Consider the following 18155-nt stretch of genomic DNA (forward strand, 5'->3'; position numbering starts at 1 on the left):
TGCAGTTGCTACGAGGCTAAAATGTTAAGAATGTAGACAAAGGGCTTCTTTAGATAGACTAAGGAGATACTGCTGATTTAGTTTTATATTGAAAGAATAAGATGACAAGTTATTTCTCTATTTTGTCTTTTGTCAACTATGGTCCATGCTTGACAGAGGGTTGAGCCATGGAAGTGCAGCCATTCTAGTCTTTTTTTTTAATGTGTGCCTGATATGAAATGGGAAAAGAATAGCCAACTAGCGTGTGCATTGGAAACTGAACTGGTGCCCTTATTACTTGAAAATTTGTGGGAACTGCTGTTCACCTTTCCCTTTATTTGGAAATGTTATTCTTTGCACTTTAGAGAATATTGTAAAAATCCATTTTCTCATATGTTTATATTTAAAAAATGAGTTGAAACATGACTGTGAAAACTTACTTGAATGAAGATGAGTTTAGTAAAACATAGTTTTATTCTATATAATTATTTTACTGTGTTTAATTTTTCCACCCCATATTATCCGATGATAAGCGCTAATAAAATGGATTAACTCACTAGAGTCAGTAGTAAGATGGTCCAAATGTAATACCAGACCATAGTTTGTAAACCTAAACCAAGTTTGTTGTGATGCTTGAACTTAAACTATTTGGCAAATCATGATTTTCAAGTGGTACCAAGTAAGAACTTGAAACCATAATTTGATTTTAGTTTGCAAAAACAATTTTAACAAACTGTGGATTGGGATGTATATATGCACTAAGAAAGCATGATTTGAGATGTTTGTTCTTCCTTTAAGAGAGCATTCTGGCATTCTCAGAAAAGAGGGAGAAACCACACACACAGTTGCTTGCACACCTGGGACCCAAAGCAGATAAAGAAAATTAGATGATTCTTGGTTCATTCTATATTAGTTAAATTACTACCAATGCTTTTGAAAATGTGAGACTATATCTTGGATTGATCTATTTACAGCAACTATTCAAGACAATCCTGTTTAAAAGTTCAAATTTATTCATGGAAATTAACCAAAAGATTATTGTTCCCATTGAAAGCATTCCTGTCCTCCCCTCCGCTTTCAAGAGGAATTTGTTAATGCAACTGTTCTGCTAATCTGCTCTGAAAGGGAAAGGGCTCTCCAAAAGCAGTGCTGAACTCACTCTTTTATCTCTGGAGGACCAACATATGTGTTCCGTATTCTCCAAAGGGCACTAGGACCACCCCTTAGTGGGTGGTATGTTCCTCTTATTGCTAGAGGCACAAATGTCATCACTCTAACAGAATCTCTGTTTGACTCTTCTCTTGGAGTGACAGTTTTTCCTGCCTAGATTGAAGCAGCATTACATTCACTTAGCTCTTATCGTAGTACTTGTTCAAAACTAGAATGTGGGCTGCTTCAACACAAGCAGATTTCTATTTTGGTCTTTTGTTTTACTTGAAGCCCTTTCTTGCATTGGCCTGTAATTCTGCACTGATGAATAAGATAGACTTGGTGACTATTTAAAATATTGAAACACATTGAAGCACTCATGAATGCAAACTGTTCTACTCTGGATCATTTATTTTATCTTACCATATCTTTATCTATAGCTTCTCCTCTAATGGGTGCCCAAAGTTTTCCTAATCTGACTACAACTGGTACCACATCAACAGTGACCATGTCTACATCCAGTGTTACTAGCAGCAGCAATGTAGCCACAGCAACTACAGTTTTATCTGTTGGTCAGTCACTTAGTAACACTCTAACTACTAGCCTAACATCAACATCTAGTGAGAGCGATACAGGTCAGGAAGCAGAATATTCTTTATATGGTAAGTTTCATTTTTAAATGAACATAAGCAGATTTCCCATTAATAATTTTCTGTTTTCACCTTTACTTTTGTTATGGGTTTCTCACTTAGTTATTTCATTACTAAAGCATATCAAACGGAGCTGTTTACCCTGTTACTAGTTACATAAAGGGTTCCCCAGCAAAGGCTTTTACTCCCAGTGTCATCTTTTCTATAAACATCAGCTCTTCACAATCCTCTACATTCTTTGTATTTATGATATTTTTATATAGCATTTCAGTATAAAGGTATTTAAAAGTAGGACAATTGATTTGAATGTCTTAGCTTATTAAGAAAACTTCTAAAAATTCAGAAATCCATATATATATATATATGTATTATATCACTGTTATGTCTAGTCTTTCAGTATGGTGTGCTGCAGTTATTGATTCTGTGAAGTAAGTTCACACTGAAAACAGTGGCTTAGATCCAAATTTGTGTGAGCAGAATTCCACTTGTGCAATGAGACTTTCCCATCTTCCAATTGCAACCCCTGCTCACCTCCCCCCTCCAAAAGTGACTTCTGGGGTTTGGTGGACCATCCAGAATTGGGTGGGAACAGGGGTGCCAACTTGAATAAAATATTTGGGGTCCCCAGGTAAGCCCATTCTGCATAACTGATCACAAGACGTGGTGCATGCACACCATTTGAATGGCAATGCCCATCAAATTTGGGTTCAGCCCCCTCAAATATGTTATGGGGGGGTTGAAGGGAGCTTGGCCCTAGGAGTTGCCTCCCATTTGGGTGGAATATTCTGATAGAAGAACACATTATAGATCAAAGTTCACATGTATGAATTAGAACCATTGTCAAAATTCTAAGTTGAAAGGCATTGGCAGTTAATAATACTTGACATCTCCACAGCACATTCACTGTTTCATGTGCATTAGCCTGGTCCCTTGTCACAGGCAAACTCTCCAGTCAGCTGTACTGGTGTACTGATAATGGATCACAAACACAACTGTGAAATCACATGGCAAACCATAATTCAGTGGCAGCTATCCATATTTTGCCAGCTTCAACATGTCAGCAAACTCTAGGAAAATCCTATAAATAGAACAGGAAGCATGTGTCAGGAAAGAAGAGAGCACACAAGCCTACAGAAGTCCCCCAACATGACCTTGAGAACTGGGTTCATTAGGTCTAAACCTGGCCAGTGTTATTATTATTAATTTTTATACTACCCTTCATTCACAGATTAAAGGGCAGTTCACAACATAAAAATACAAAATGAGACCACAGACTATATAACAGAGAAACAGAAATAAACCAATAACTCTCCTCCCACGAACATTTAAAAGATCATAGATTGTTTAATCAGCCAAAGGCCTGGTTATAGAGAAACATTTACACCTGGTGCCATGCTTATAAATAGTCAAATTTATGGGGAAACAACAAAACAGCTTGGCATACACACATTTGCTTCGAAATAGTAAAGACCTACAGAAGCTTAAATGCATCATTTTCACACAGAGGTCATTTCAAATAGCTTTCCATGTGTGGAAAATCACAGGATAATGTCTTAGTAGCAGAAACTCCTGGTTTGCTAATGCTTATTCCCAGAGAGAGATTTGGAGTTTGGGCAAATGGGTTCTGTTAGGTTTCTTGGTGTATTTCTTGCAGTAAGCACAGGGATCAACATTATATTCTTCTCCTAAGACACTCATGCAACAGTCAGAGCTGTTGGAGGTCAGAACTTTCCTGCCATGGCTGAAGCAGCTCTTTAAAATAATCAGTTGCATCATATATGTGCAGGAAAAGTCTGAATAGTAACGTGTCTTTCAGACATTATAGTGGAGATTTGAAGGCCCAGATTCTGGGAGGGGCAGAAGAATAGCATTAAAAATAAAGAGCTTATTTAGGCGATGGCTGCAAAAAATAAAAATTAAAAAAAAATTACATGAGCTGCTGCTTTCATGGAGGTAGGAAGAGAACTTAGTGGGAAGATTGTTCATCCCTATAGAGCACACACAAAAAAATGCAATGTTCTAGGAGATGGAATGGTAGGATGGGATCACCTAATCTGCTACACTAGCTAGAGGTCTAGGAAGTTCCTAGCTGTTATTTGTACACGGATAGTAACAAATTGTGTGACTGCACAGATGACCGCTGGATCATTGGTTGAAGGAAAAGCTCTGCAGAGAGAGTGCTAGTTTTCTCCCTTTTCCTGTTTGGTACTTAGGGGTGACTGCACACAAAATGGAAGTGATAAGATCCCCAACAAAAGGCTTTATTACTGTAGAATAAATGTAAGATTCCTCAAAGGGTTTACCGCATATTGGCGTGGATACATTCCATTTGAGTTAGGAGCTGAAAAGGAAGTTCTCGGGGAAGCGTTGGGGGACAAAAGGGAATGGTAGAATTAAGGGATAGAAATTATATCAAGCTGTTGGGGGAATGAACCTAGACAGTGCTGGAAATTGTAATGAATACTTCACATTGTATCAGCAGAAGCCACTAGGAAATGCTGCATGCCGCTGGCTGTGGTAAGGCATCCTTTGAGAGTACAGACCGATTCAAGAAATTATGTGGACCTTTGCAAATTAGAATTTAGAATTAGAATTATTTTTTTTAGTCTGGAAGTGGCACCTGTTGAATTCCTAGACTGCAGTATGAAACAGAATTTGAAAGTTATAAGCATCTCTCAAATATATTCATGTATCTGTTAAAGATGCTTTTAGGCTGATGTTCTAATGCCATAAACTTTAGAAAGTTGTCTTACAATTTGCTTTGAGTGCTAGTTGCCATATTTGAGGTATAAGTGATCATCAGGGTAGCAGTTTGTCTTTTTTATCCCTGAGGAGTTGTTGTTTTTGCCACATTAGTTTTGAATTATGAATATATTGTCAAAATCTCCATAGAGCATGGTTATTAGAGAGTAAGAAGCCAGTGTCCTAGGTTCAGATGTCATGGGAGGTCAAGCTTAATGATGACTTTCTGGTTGGTTAGTCCCATTTGCATGATCTCATGAGCCCATAATATGTTTTAAGAAAGTTAAAGACCCATGAAATGCAAAAATGCCTCCCATAAAACCAGGAGATTATGCTTTATTAGGATTTAGACTGCTTCATATGTGACAAGCATCCCGTATGAACATAAATTGTATGTAAAAAACGTGCAGTTTCTGACTTTCCTAGAGTTAGGATTTTTATATATGCACAATTTCTGCCTGTATAGGAAACAAGGCACCATTTTCCAATTCCCTTCTTGCCTTGCTCCTACAATGTAGGCAAATGTACATTGCTATATTTTTGATGGGACTGATAATTGCTTTCAAAGTGAAAAAAACCCATCCTTCCATGTTTGAAACTGTAGGTATTACACGTGTCATTACAGTTGTGGGTTCAGTGCTGTTAGCAATGTACCTGCAGTTCTTTGGGTGCTCTGAATACAGAACAAGAAATGGAAACCTGTCTTTCATGAATGGTTGAAGGCCTGCTATGTAGTTGTCATTGTAGAACTTGGAATACTGCTATTTTAGAGGTGTTCCTGTGGTTTTTATTTTTCATGGTTTGACACATTGCTACAGGAACGAAAGTGGTTTATGAGATATTATATGATGTTTTTGAAAATGAAAGGAAATAAGTTCTATGAAACATGTATTGCAACTATAGCAGCAAAATTATTGGCTTGCTATCCATTTCAACTAATGGTTTGTGCTTACAAATGGAATCAGTTTGTCTGAGTATCTTACCTTATTCCAAATAGTTTCCCATTCCTTTTCAGGTTGTTTTCTGAAATGCTTTCCCGCTTTGTCAAAATTCCTTAAATAGGTTTCTTCTCTACTGTCTTGAGCCTCTTTTTCCTGTTTCTGCTTCGAATTTATAGAACAAAATCAGTCTTCATCCTTTTTTTTTTAAAGCAAACAACAAGCAACTGAGTTCTTAGTGTGTGGTTTGTGTGTGTTCTGTGTAGATTTTCTTGATAGCTGTCGGGCCAGCACTCTGTTAGCGGAGTTAGATGATGATGAAGATCTACCTGAGCCAGATGAAGAGGATGACGAAAATGAAGATGACAATCAAGAAGATCAAGAGTATGAAGAAGTTATGGTACAGTTCATATCTATTTTTACAATATTGTCTGATCTGCAGATATATGGGGACCATATCAAAAAACCTTCTGAATTTGTATTATAGTGTAGGTTGTTCATCGTGGACCAGTTTTGTCAATTTAGAGAACTTGTCGGTTTTTAAAGCATCACCAGTAGCTTGTTGTCATTTCAGTGGCATATTACAAAAGTTCTACCTTGTTTACAGATCAAATGATAACAGTCCTCATAATATTAGTTCAGTGGAATGCCAAAAGAAACCCCTAAATAACAGATTACCGTATTTTTCGCTCTATAACACGCACCTGACCATAACACGCACATCGTTTTTAGAGGAGGAAAACAAAGGGAAAAACATTCTGAATGAAACAGTGGATGTATCATTTTTGGGCTTCATGCTGTGGCCACAGACATGTGATCTGATGGTGAATTTGGGGTGACCCAATGCAAAAATCCTGAGAATTCCTGTGGATCCATGCTTTGTAACCACGTTTTTGCACCATTGCAGCCCCAAGCAACAGTGGGTGCGTGATTTTGGGGGGGCAGGCTGTAGCCATGGACATGCTATGTGATCTGATGGTGAATTTGGGGTGACCCAATGCAAAGGTCCTGAGGATCCATGTGGATCCATGCTTTTTAACCACGTTTTTGCACCATTGCAGCCCCAGGCAACAGTGGGTGCGTGATTTTGGGGGGGCAGGCTGTAGCCATGGACATGCTATGTGATCTGATGGTGAATTTGGGGTGACCCAATGCAAAGATCCTGAGGATCCATGTGGATCTATGCTTTGTAACCACATTTTAAGTGGGGAGCGAAGGAAAAACAAAGAAGGGACATGAGAGGGGTGTGCAGAGAAGCAGCTGGCTAAGAATGCAGGAGAGGGATTTAACGGAAGGAGGAAAGAAAGGCAAAAGTTTCCCCCCACCCAAGCCAGCCATATCTCTCTCTCTCTCTCTCTCTCTCTCTCTCTCTCTCTCTCTCTCTCTCTCTTCCTCACTCTCTCTCCCCCTCCCCCTCTCTCTCCCTCTCCCCCAGCAGTACCGGAGCACAGAGACGACACTTTCCCCTCTTCTTGCCTGGAGGGGAGGAATGCAGGAGAGGGATTTAACGGAGGGAGGAAAGAAAGGCAAAAGTTTCCCCCCACCCAAGCCAGCCATCTCTCTCTCTCTCTCCCTCCCCCCCTCTCTCTCCCTCCCCCCCTCTCTCTCTCTCTCTCCCTCCCCCCTCTCTCTCCCTCTCCCCCTGCAGTACCAGAGCACAGAGACGACACTTTCCCCTCTGCTTGCCTGGAGGGGAGGGGCTTTCCCTGCTCTTTGTTCCGTTTGAGCAAACACAGCAAGGAAACAGAGGAGGGTGGGCAGTAAGACCCTGAGGCAGAATGGAGGAAAGCAGCCGCTTCCTCTTTTCAAGTTTCCCTTCTAGGAGACCCGCGATTTGATTTTTGCCTGCTTTTTCGGCTCCAGGGACCACACATTCGCTCTATAACACGCACAGACATTTCCCCTTCCTTTTTAGGAGAAAAAATCTGCGTGTTATAGAGGGGAAAATACGGTATGTAAATAGATTCTACTACAACAAATGTCCACTTTGGTACTTTCCCTCCCCCATTCCATTATATCAGTGTCAAATTATCTGAGGTGAACTCTTATAGAATATGGCCTTGGATATGGCTTATGGGCTGCAAACAGCCTTGAGTAGCTGTATGCTTATATGTAGCGATTTGGGGCATTAAAAATGAGGTGTTGCTACTTGTATTTTGATAATTTTTCTGTGGGTGCCACTACAAAGTGGCTGCCATGCACAGCCTAAAAGTTGATGCTGGTACTTCATTCTGGTGAGTACCGTCACACCCACAAAAATACTGCATATATGTGATCTTCATTAGAAATCTGAATTGTAGATGCCAGATTAACCTGAGTCTTGATTCTGCTTGAAAAGAATCTAGGATGAGAATTCACATAATTCCCTCTATAAATTTGGCTAAACAAGTGACAGCTATGTTTGTGCATTTTAATTAAGTTAAACAGGATAGCATTGATGCTTTAAGTCAGGGGTCAGCAAGGTTTATCTTTGCCTGGGCCAGATTGGTCCTGCAGAGATCCCTATGTAGGCCGGATTGTGCATGTGTGTTAGTGCGCGTGCCCATGATTTCCAGGATCTGCGCGTGCACAGACGCGATTTCTGGTGCCATGGAAGTGAGCCCCCGCACTGCGGGGTTCAGGGGCGGCTCATGGGCCGGTCAAATGACCTCTGTGGGCCGTTTCTGGCCCATGGGCCTTAGGTTGCTGACCCCTGCTTTAAGTTTTTGAAAGTGTAGGTGAGAATCTGCAGTGTACAGCAAGTTCAGTTTGTTTACTTAGCTATTCTCATGCTATTCTCATGGCTTACCCAACTTAAATAACTGTCTCTGAAGACAGTTCAGAAACTTCAGCTGGTGCCAACCCAGGCAAAATTGTTCGAGCATATTACACTGATCCGGCCCCAAATGCACTGGTTACCAGTTCGTTTCCAAGCCAAATTCAAAGTGCTGGTTTTGACCTATAAAGTCTTAAAGTTGATTGCTGAATCCTATTTTTTAATGTATTTATATTTTGATGTTAGCCGCCCTAAGCCCGGTTATGGCTGGGGAGGGTGGGATATAAATAAAATTTACTATTATTAGCCTCAGGACAGCAATACCTCAGTAACTGCCTCTCCTCGTATGGACTGACTCAAACCTCCAACCATCATCTGAGGCCCTCTTAGTGTGCCCCGTCCACAAGAGACCCAAGGGCAGCAACCCAAGAGAGGGCCCTTTCTGTGGTGGCTCCCCATTTGTGGAATGCTCTCCCCAGGGAGGCTCGCCTGGTGCCTTCCTTACATATGTTTAGGTGCCAGGCGAAAGTGTTTCTCTTAAACCAGCCCTTTGGCTGATTGGACATTCTATGGCCTTTTAAATGTGTTTGTGGGAGGAGGGGTTATTGGTTTGTTCTTCTTTCATTTTGTATTTTCATCTTGTGAACTGCCCTTTGATCTTCAGGTGAAGGCCAGTATACAAATTTAATTAATTAATTAGTAATTAACAACAGCAGCAGCAATAGATAGTTTTTGTACTTGTCTATCCAGTGTGGGTTTAAAAAATGAAAATAACTTTTTTGTTCATTTTGCCATTTTTGTTGCATAATAGGAAGAAGAAGAGTATGAAACAAAAGGAGGACGTAGAAGAACATGGGATGATGATTATGTTTTGAAACGTCAGTTTTCTGCTTTAGTACCTGCATTTGATCCTAGACCTGGCCGTACTAATGTTCAACAGACAACTGATCTTGAAATCCCTCCCCCAGGTATATCCATGAGTTGTTTGAAAAACCATGTGCGAAGTATAAATATATATTATACACGTACAAATACACCAGCATGTCAGAGAACCTAAGAGAAGAACGAGATTGGAGGAGGAGAGACACAACTAGGTTGGGGGAGGACATGTTAAGATACCTACCACCTTCCCAAACTTTCTCCCTTCACAAATCTAGGTTGTAGCAAGGGAGGGACACACACTGTTTTCACAGGGAAGAAGCTGATGAGAGTGAGATGCTGAATGGAGAAAGGAGTTGGGGTCTGAAGCAAGTGAGATTTGAATGAGTGAGTCAGGTGCCATGTAAGGGTAACAGGGCAAAGCTGAAATGCTTATTCTATCCTCCTCCCCCTTGTGAAATTTCAGGTGTCTTTACTTTGAATTTATTTTCAGGTCTAGATAAGAATTATGATATCATGAAGTATATGTGAGATGTTGAAAGCTGTTACAGACTTAAAAAAACCTATTACTCATTGCACTGATTTATCACTGATTACAGGAACACCCCATTTGGAACTACTGGAAGAAGTTGAGTGTACACCATCTCCCCGTTTAGCACTTACCTTGAAAGTTACAGGCCTTGGTACATCTCGCGAGGTTGAGCTGCCCCTAACAAATTTTCGATCAACTATCTTTTACTATGTTCAAAAATTGCTACAACTTTCCTGCAATGGCAACGTGAAATCTGATAAGCTCAGACGAATTTGGGAGCCGACATACACGTAAGACATTTAAAATCCAATGCTGTACCTAAAACATTCTAAGGCTGCATTTTTTTTGCAATGTGTATTTACAATATATATCAAAAACTGCTGCTATGTCATCTCTTACCTTGTGGATGATGGTTGTGCGGCAGTAGTGTTTGGATAGTGGTAGTCTTATGTAAACATTGGCATCATTTCTTTTTCCCTGCCTTAACATTTCAATGTTAGGCTTCTTACATTGTTTTTGAAATTGTAACAATTAAGTGTCGATGAAAGAATTCTTACCATAAAGAGTGCACTTGCTACATCAAAATGAATAGTTGTGCTTCAAGCTGGCCTGTAATTCAAAATGTATTCATGGTTTTTATAGTTTAAAGAATTTAAATACAAGATTCAAGAGTTGTTGCGCCAGCAGTTGAATTCTTGGAATGCGTTATATCAGCTGCTTTGCCAGTCTAGTATTAAGAAGCATCATTGGCTGACTCACCAATGCAACTCTTGTGTGGCACGCAGCAAAGCATTCAGAATTATTTTAGTATGCAGAGTGTAAGCAGAAGACAATTTAAATTATATCGCAAGATTCATACTGATTTGGAAATAGTGCGTTCTGTTGTAGAAAGCCAGTACATAAATAACTCTAAATCTTTTCATGTTTAGAATTGTATACAGAGAAATGAAGGATTCTGATAAAGAGAAAGAAAGTGGGAAAATGGTGAGATAAATCTTAACTTTTCAATACTTATGTGGCTGTCAACAAATTTTTGTGCAGTTTGTGCACTTTAAAAAAAAGCAGCAGCTTTTTTAAAAAGCTACACTAACTGAGTTCTGTTGTATGGAAGATATGTTAAAGAATGTTTGTAAATGCATGTTCCTAAAGAAATGTGTGTAGTGCATGTGAAATGTTTCAAACTTTACAACCAGGAAATACCAACATTTGGTGGTTCCTGTTGTAGGGTTGCTGGTCAATAGAGCATGTGGAACAGTACCTTGGCACTGATGAATTACCAAAGAATGACTTGATAACCTACCTGCAGAAGAATGCGGATTCAGCCTTTCTGCGCCACTGGAAATTAACCGGCACTAATAAAAGCATTAGGAAAAACAGAAATTGTTCCCAGCTCATAGCTGCATACAAGGTATATGTCTGCATCTAAAAGTATTGATTTGGGGAATGTCTATGCTTTATTTTGCATCGTGTTATGAGTCCTGACAGAGGGACTTGATGTGTGACTAATGCAATTTACTCTGGTTAAATACGTTTATATGTGACCCTCATGTTTAACTTTTACCAGCTCCAGTGTTTTGTATGCTTTTGAATAGACACAGTATTATATTATTATTAATCATAATATAGTGCCTAACAACAGCTAAAGGCTCAGTATTTGCGTCATGCAAACCATGTTTACATTTTCTCTATCTCAAAGTTCAAAATAATTACATCACAATTCTAACCTTTACTATGTATTTATTTTCCTTCCATTCATTTATTTACACAGGATTTTTGTGAACATGGATCAAAGTCCAGTTTGAGCCAGGGAGCTATTTCCACACTTCAGAACTCAGACATTCTTAGTTCAATAAAAGAACAGCCTCAAGCCAAAGCTGGTAGTGGACAGAATTCCTGTGGAGTAGAAGATGTTCTACAGTTGCTCCGTATTTTGTATATTGTTGCAAGTGACCCTTATTCAACTCGAAATTCTCAAGAAGGTAAGTAGGATGCAATACATTTCCCCCTAAAAGCTTCCACAAAGGAAACATATTATTAGTACATTATTCATTTCTATTAATAATTTCAGAAGGAGATGAACAGCTTCAGTTTAATTTCCCACCAGATGAATTCACAAGCAAAAAAATCACCACAAAAATTCTTCAACAGATTGAGGTAATATATATATATTTATTATTGAGATTGTTTCTGAGGCATTTTAGTTTCATAGAAGCTGTTGTAGATGGTTGAAGTCTGAAATACCATCTTATTTAAAGGAAGCAGTGAAAATTATTTGAATGTGGCTTTTCTTCATTTGCTGGTTTTGTTTCATTATTTAGATGGCCCATGGTACTTGATACTGAAATTTGCCATGTGCTGGAAGGGAGCTTTGGTGAGGCATCCAAAAATGAGTCAGTTGTACAGTTCAATTAATTGCAGCCTTGATCTTGAAAACTGAACATAGATTGGTGGGATTTTACTGACATAAGTCATAAAAGAATTAGAATTTCCTTTAAATTGCACTGTTATAAAAGCATGAAGTCTAGGGTGGTTAACGGCTGCAGCATTGGACTGTGGGCACCAGATTCAGATTCTCACTCAACCATGAAGCTCACTGGGTGAACTTGGACAGTTTCTTCCTTTCAGCCTAATCTATCTCTGGATTATTTTGCAGATAAAAATGGGGGTGAAATGTGGGTTATCCATAAGTTAGAACACCTTGGAGGAAGCTGGAAAATAAATGAATGCAACACATTCAGTGATTAAAAATGACAGCTTAACATTTAGGAAAACTACTTTATTTAGTACTAGCAGGGAGTGGCTGACGTTGCCTTGGAATTTGAAAAAGCAGGATTGTTTTTTTAAAAAATGGATAGTGTAATTTGTGAAGTTTGAGACTGTGTGAACACACCACAGCCCAAGGCTGAGCGTGGCTTCTTGTCATCTGGGCAGCCCAGGGCCTCCCTACACACTGCCTAGGCTTGCGCCCTGGGGAAGTAACTTCAGTGCTGCTAACGCAGTGGTTTGACTTCACCCCCAGAGGCAGACTCCATTGTCTCTTGACACAGACAGATGCCAACAGCAACAATGCCAAAAATCAGGCAGAGTCCTCTTTCAGACCGACATCTTTATTCAAACTGGCTGTTGGTACCCCAACATGAACAAAAACAGCCGCTCCTGCCTCAGAATCCTTTCTGCCAGGTTTGAAATCAGTGGTGTTTGGGCCCATCATGCCAAAGATCAGATCAGGCTTCCTCAAACTCGGCCCTCCAGATGTTTTGAGACTACAGTTGCCATCATCCCTGACCACTGGTCCTGCTAGCTAGGGATCATGAGAGTTGTAGGCCAAAAACATCTGGAAGGCCAAGTTTGAGGAAGCCTGGGTCAGATGAAGTCACACCAAAGTCACATTTTGAATCTCCATCTTTATTCAGAATGGTGGTTGACAGCTCAATGTCCACAAAAACTGCCACCCCACCCCCACCCCCACCCCCACCTTGGGAACCCTTGTGTCAAATTGGGCAATGATATATTGAGACGTTTAAATGCATTTAGAACAAACCATTTCCTACAACATACAGTAGTAGATTTTTATTTAGTTGTGACCATCCTATTTACAATTGTGTTTTTTTTACAAAGTACAAAAACTAGTGGTATAAGGTGAGTGTGTAGGAAAATATGAATGCATAAATAGTTATTTATCCATCATACATTTTGTATGTATTCTTCAGACATTGCATTTTAAACAGTGGGTGTATTAAATTACAGGAGCCATTGGCACTAGCAAGTGGAGCTCTGCCAGACTGGTGTGAACAGATAACTAGCAAGTGCCCTTTCTTAATTCCATTCGAAACTCGACAGCTGTATTTCACATGTACAGCATTTGGGGCATCAAGGTAAGAAACCTGACAAGCAAGTTGCTTATTTGCTGTAGTTTCAGAATATTGAATCTCTTTAATGTCAGTATTTGGAATATCAGTGTTTCCTTGTGAAGAAATTGAATTTTTAGGTAGTAAAACCTAAATACAAGAATTCTGTTACGATATGGATGCTGTTGGGTTTGAAAATGGTTAACACTGTGAAGGTGGGGGACTCTTGTCTTTTATTTCTAACTATAGTCAGAAACGATAGTATTGAGGGGGTTCAGCTAGCATTTTTCTAGGAAGCAACTAGACTGCTACAAGAGGTGTTTTGGTTACAAATTTGCAAAAATTTTCTATTCTGGCCATTAACAACAAAATCTAGCTTTTGTGTGAATTGGGAGTATGGAAAATGTCTAATTGTGAGAGGACGTTTAGTGCACATTCTGTTAAAAATAATTGATTCTTGGTTATTGGCCAATGGGAATTCAGAATTCCAAGGATAACCTTATGATTGGTTAGAGGGTTTGACTGAAGTGAATTTAAGTGCAGGCATGTCACTGTTTGAGGGTGAGATGAGTGAGAGGAGTCAATCAGTTGGCCAGAACCTAGGAGGAGGCAGAAAGATAATAAGGAAACACTGGTGTCAGAGGCTGAGGAAAGCTAGCCAGGAGAGAGAGAGAGAGAGAGAGAGAGAGAGAGAGAGAGAGAGAGTCTTCAGAGGCAGTTCTCCAACATAGCCTCTGGCAAAAATGACAGCAACTGACAAAAGAGATCACAGCTGTGACAACAGCAACAGTGTCTGCGGATGGAAGGGACAGAGCAGCAGTGGCAGTGTTGTGTTTGCTGGGATGGGGCAGGGTGAGGTGGTGTTGATTTGGGGGTAGCTTGTGGCAGATATGTGTGCCATCTGTGGGAGACAGGGAGTGCCAACCCATGGTTCTCCCAGCCTTGCTGCACCCTGTCCCATTGAACTCAGTGCTGTTGCAAGGATATCATTTATTTTTTATTTATTTGAAATATTTCTTACCCATCCTTCACCCTAAGGTTGCAGGGTATTAACAATGATAAAATCTACAATATTAAAATTAATAAAATTAAACCTAGTTATTTTATAAACTATAGATTGTGTATTTTTTAAAAAAACTCATTTTTTGAAAGCAAACAGTGGCCTAAGGAAGGTCTCATTAAAAAGCTTTTCTGAGTCATTATCCATATGAGTTTTAAAGCAATGTATCTGCATTTTTTCTGATATCAGAGCAATAGTGTGGCTGCAGAATCGACGTGAGGCCACTGTTGAGCGAACACGAACTACAGGCACAGTGCGACGAGATGATCCAGGAGAATTCAGAGTTGGGCGCCTTAAACATGAAAGAGTAAAAGTTCCACGTGGTGAATCCTTGATGGAGTGGGCAGAAAATGTAATGCAGATTCATGCAGACAGAAAGTCAGTCCTAGAGGTAAAATAGGTTCCTCTTAAAAAATAATACTTTACTGTGTCTCTCACTTGTGTAGTGTTAAGTGAGCACAGTTGTTTATTAGAAAAGATATATTCCAAAAGACAGCTAGTACTATTGTTGTGGTCTCTGGTTTCCAGGTGGAGTTTTTGGGAGAAGAAGGAACAGGATTAGGACCCACCTTGGAGTTTTACGCACTGGTGGCAGCAGAATTCCAGAGGACAGAACTGGGAGCATGGCTCTGCGATGATGACTTTCCGGATGATGAATCGCGTCAGGTATATTTTGTCTCTGTAATCAGTCAGCAGAGCTGATAAGATACATTCTGTTTGTGTATCTCTTTAAATACCTTAACACTTTCCTTCACTTTTTTGTTGTTGTTTTTTTTAAACAGGTGGATATAGGTGGTGGATTAAAACCTCCAGGATATTATGTACAGCGATCTTGTGGTCTGTTCACAGCACCATTTCCACAGGATAGTGATGAACTTGAAAGAATAACCAAACTTTTTCACTTTCTGGGGATTTTCTTAGCCAAATGCATCCAAGACAACAGACTGGTGGACTTGCCTATTTCTAAGCCGTTCTTTAAACTCATGTGCATGGGAGACATTAAAAGCAATATGAGCAAATTGATTTATGAGTCGCGGGGTGACAGAGACTTGCACTGCACAGAAAGTCAATCAGAGGCGTCTACGGAAGAGGGGCACGATTCTCTCTCAGTAGGAAGCTTTGAAGAAGATTCCAAATCAGAATTTATCCTTGATCCACCAAAACCTAAACCCCCAGCTTGGTTTAATGGGATTTTAACGTGGGAAGATTTTGAATTGGTAAACCCTCACAGAGCAAGATTTTTAAAAGAAATTAAAGACCTTGCAATAAAGAGACGTCTAATATTAAGCAACAAAGGACTTTCAGAAGACGAGAAAAATACTAAATTGCAGGAACTAATGATGAAGAACCCAACAGGAACGGGACCTTCTCTTAGCATAGAAGATTTAGGGTAAGGGATTACACTTCCCCCCCTTTTGCTCATATATACATGTGGCCGCCTTATGGAATAATAAATTGACCTATGCATGTTTAGACATTTTGTTACATACACTGAGAATTATTCTTTTTTAAGTGCTTTATCCATATCGTTTCTACTGTGTTCCTGTTTGGAATTTTCAATTTTTGTGAGATAATTCCCACTTAAGAGAAAAGCAAACTGCCTTGTACAAACTCAAAACATTTCTCCATCTTGCTCAATATGATGCAAAGTGATTTATGGCAGCATTTCAGAGTTTCAGACAGAATTCCCAACCCTTCCAGGAAATGCCAGGGATTGAATCTAGGCCCTCTTTCATGCAAAGCATGTCTTCTTCCACTATTGCTGTGTATCTACTTATTCCATCTCCTACCTTACAGGCTGAATTTCCAGTTTTGCCCTTCTTCCAGAGTATATGGCTTTACAGCAGTGGATCTTAAGCCTGGTGGTGAAGATGAGGTAGAGGAAAAATTCTTCATATGAGAGTTAAATATTACTTCATTTCCCCAAAATTCTTCTGTGATGTGATGTAATGTAAACATTCTCTGTCTATTTACATCGATTTTGTTACAGTTGGTTACTATGGATAATGCAGAAGAGTACGTGGATCTGATGTTTGACTTCTGCATGCATTCTGGCATACAGAAACAGATGGATGCTTTTAGAGGTATGTAACTGACTAGCATATATGGGCTGTTTAACCATTTAAAGGAAATATTTATCAGTTAAGGAATTTCAAACATAACATGATTCTCAGCTCGTGCTTATGCTTTTTTACTTTTTATTTCAAGATGGCTTCAACAGAGTCTTTCCAATGGAAAAGCTGAGTTCCTTCAGTCATGAAGAAGTGCAGATGATTCTTTGTGGAAATCAGTCACCGTCATGGGCAGCTGAAGATATAATAAACTACACAGAACCTAAACTTGGCTACACTCGAGACAGGTACTTCACCCAGTGGCAAGATATTCGCGCTACTTTCAGGACTTGGCAACAAGGAATTGTGGGGTGTTGACACTGAAAATGTGTGGCAAGTGCAGAAAATTCAATCTAGATAATTACACCTGACAGCTTCTAGGAGCCTCCGGTAAGAGCTGAGTGCAGGGTGGGGGACCAAAGGTGGACAGGCTACCCCAGAAGTAGCATGACATGTCCCCCACCAGAGGTACTACCCCTCACCTAACACTCCATACACTCCTCTGGATCTGAGTGCGTTGTTACTCAGTGGTGTTTCGCTTGAGCAGCACTTGCTATCCAAATGGGTGTCTACAGCTTTGCATATGCCACTGATCTCCCAGTGGGTGGCAGGCTTGCATACTCAAGACACTTTTCCCACATTGATGTTTATGGCTGGATAGTTCTTTCAAGCTGTCTCTGAATTCTTCATTATTAAGCTGGCTAGAACAAGCAAGGTTTTTTTCTTCTTCACATGTACCAGGTCTCCTCCATAAGGTGTGGAGAAGAAACATAACAAGTGTAAAACACAAGATAAAAGGGAACTTTTGTCATCTCCTCACTACAGCAATTCATTTGAAGGTGCTGTTTAATAGGTCCCTGCTTTTAAAAGTGTAATTTGTCTATTATGAAAAGAAAGCAGAAAATACTTTTAGAAAATCACAGTAAATGGACTATTGTCAAACAACTTGGTTTGATCTGTTTGGTGCAGTAATAAAACAAAAATAAAGTGTACCTACAGACATATCTTTATCTTCAAATACTAATTTTTGATAAGGTGATGTATTTAGGAATTTAATATAGTAAAAGACAAGCATTAAAAGCCATTTGGTTATGTCAACCATTTGACACTTAGTTCATTATGGAGCAGTTGAGTAACAAACCGTGGCCTTTGGTTTAAGATTTGTTTCAGTCCAGACAAACCACTTTTGGCTTCATATGATGGTTGGTTTGGAGCAAAAACAAACCACAATTCCCAGTTTGACTGTAATGCTGCTAAACCAGGTGCATGGTTTGTTGCTTGTGCTAGGGGAAGAGTGAAGTGGGAACCACTTAACAACTAGGGTGTACAGTGGTACCTTGATTCCTGGACAGCTTAGTTGTCAAACAAATTGGCTCCTGAACACCGCAAACCCTGAAGTAAGTGTTCCCGTTTGTGAACATTTTTGGAAGCTGAACATCCAACGTGGCTCCCGATTGAGTGCAGGAAGCTCCTGCAGCCAGTTGGAAACTGCACCTTGGTTTTCAAACAGTT

At 39.8% G+C, this 18155-nt stretch overlaps 1 protein-coding gene across 12 annotated transcripts in view; it reads left to right on the forward strand.

The window, feature by feature from the left end:
• The window catches only part of HECTD1 (HECT domain E3 ubiquitin protein ligase 1), a 65008-nt gene that overhangs the window by 45016 nt on the left and 1837 nt on the right, over window positions 1-18155 (forward strand). For 9 of the 12 annotated variants that reach the window (XM_079954108.1, XM_079954113.1, XM_079954114.1 and 6 more), the window contains 15 exons: window positions 1569-1790; window positions 5725-5858; window positions 9025-9181; window positions 9692-9914; window positions 10554-10608; window positions 10850-11032; window positions 11393-11603; window positions 11693-11778; window positions 13372-13499; window positions 14722-14923; window positions 15061-15198; window positions 15315-15922; window positions 16330-16408; window positions 16523-16616; window positions 16741-16891. In XM_079954108.1, the coding sequence (XP_079810234.1) occupies window positions 1569-1790; window positions 5725-5858; window positions 9025-9181; window positions 9692-9914; window positions 10554-10608; window positions 10850-11032; window positions 11393-11603; window positions 11693-11778; window positions 13372-13499; window positions 14722-14923; window positions 15061-15198; window positions 15315-15922; window positions 16330-16408; window positions 16523-16616; window positions 16741-16891 (2671 nt within the window). The remainder of the gene's footprint in view (window positions 1-1568; window positions 1791-5724; window positions 5859-9024; window positions 9182-9691; window positions 9915-10553; window positions 10609-10849; window positions 11033-11392; window positions 11604-11692; window positions 11779-13371; window positions 13500-14721; window positions 14924-15060; window positions 15199-15314; window positions 15923-16329; window positions 16409-16522; window positions 16617-16740; window positions 16892-18155) is intronic. The other 3 variants (XM_079954116.1, XM_079954109.1, XM_079954111.1) reach the window with 3 other exon arrangements.

The sequence above is a fragment of the Podarcis cretensis genome (assembly GCF_951804945.1).
Source record: "Podarcis cretensis genome assembly, chromosome: 1".
In the NCBI taxonomy this organism is placed as follows: domain Eukaryota; kingdom Metazoa; phylum Chordata; class Lepidosauria; order Squamata; family Lacertidae; genus Podarcis; species Podarcis cretensis.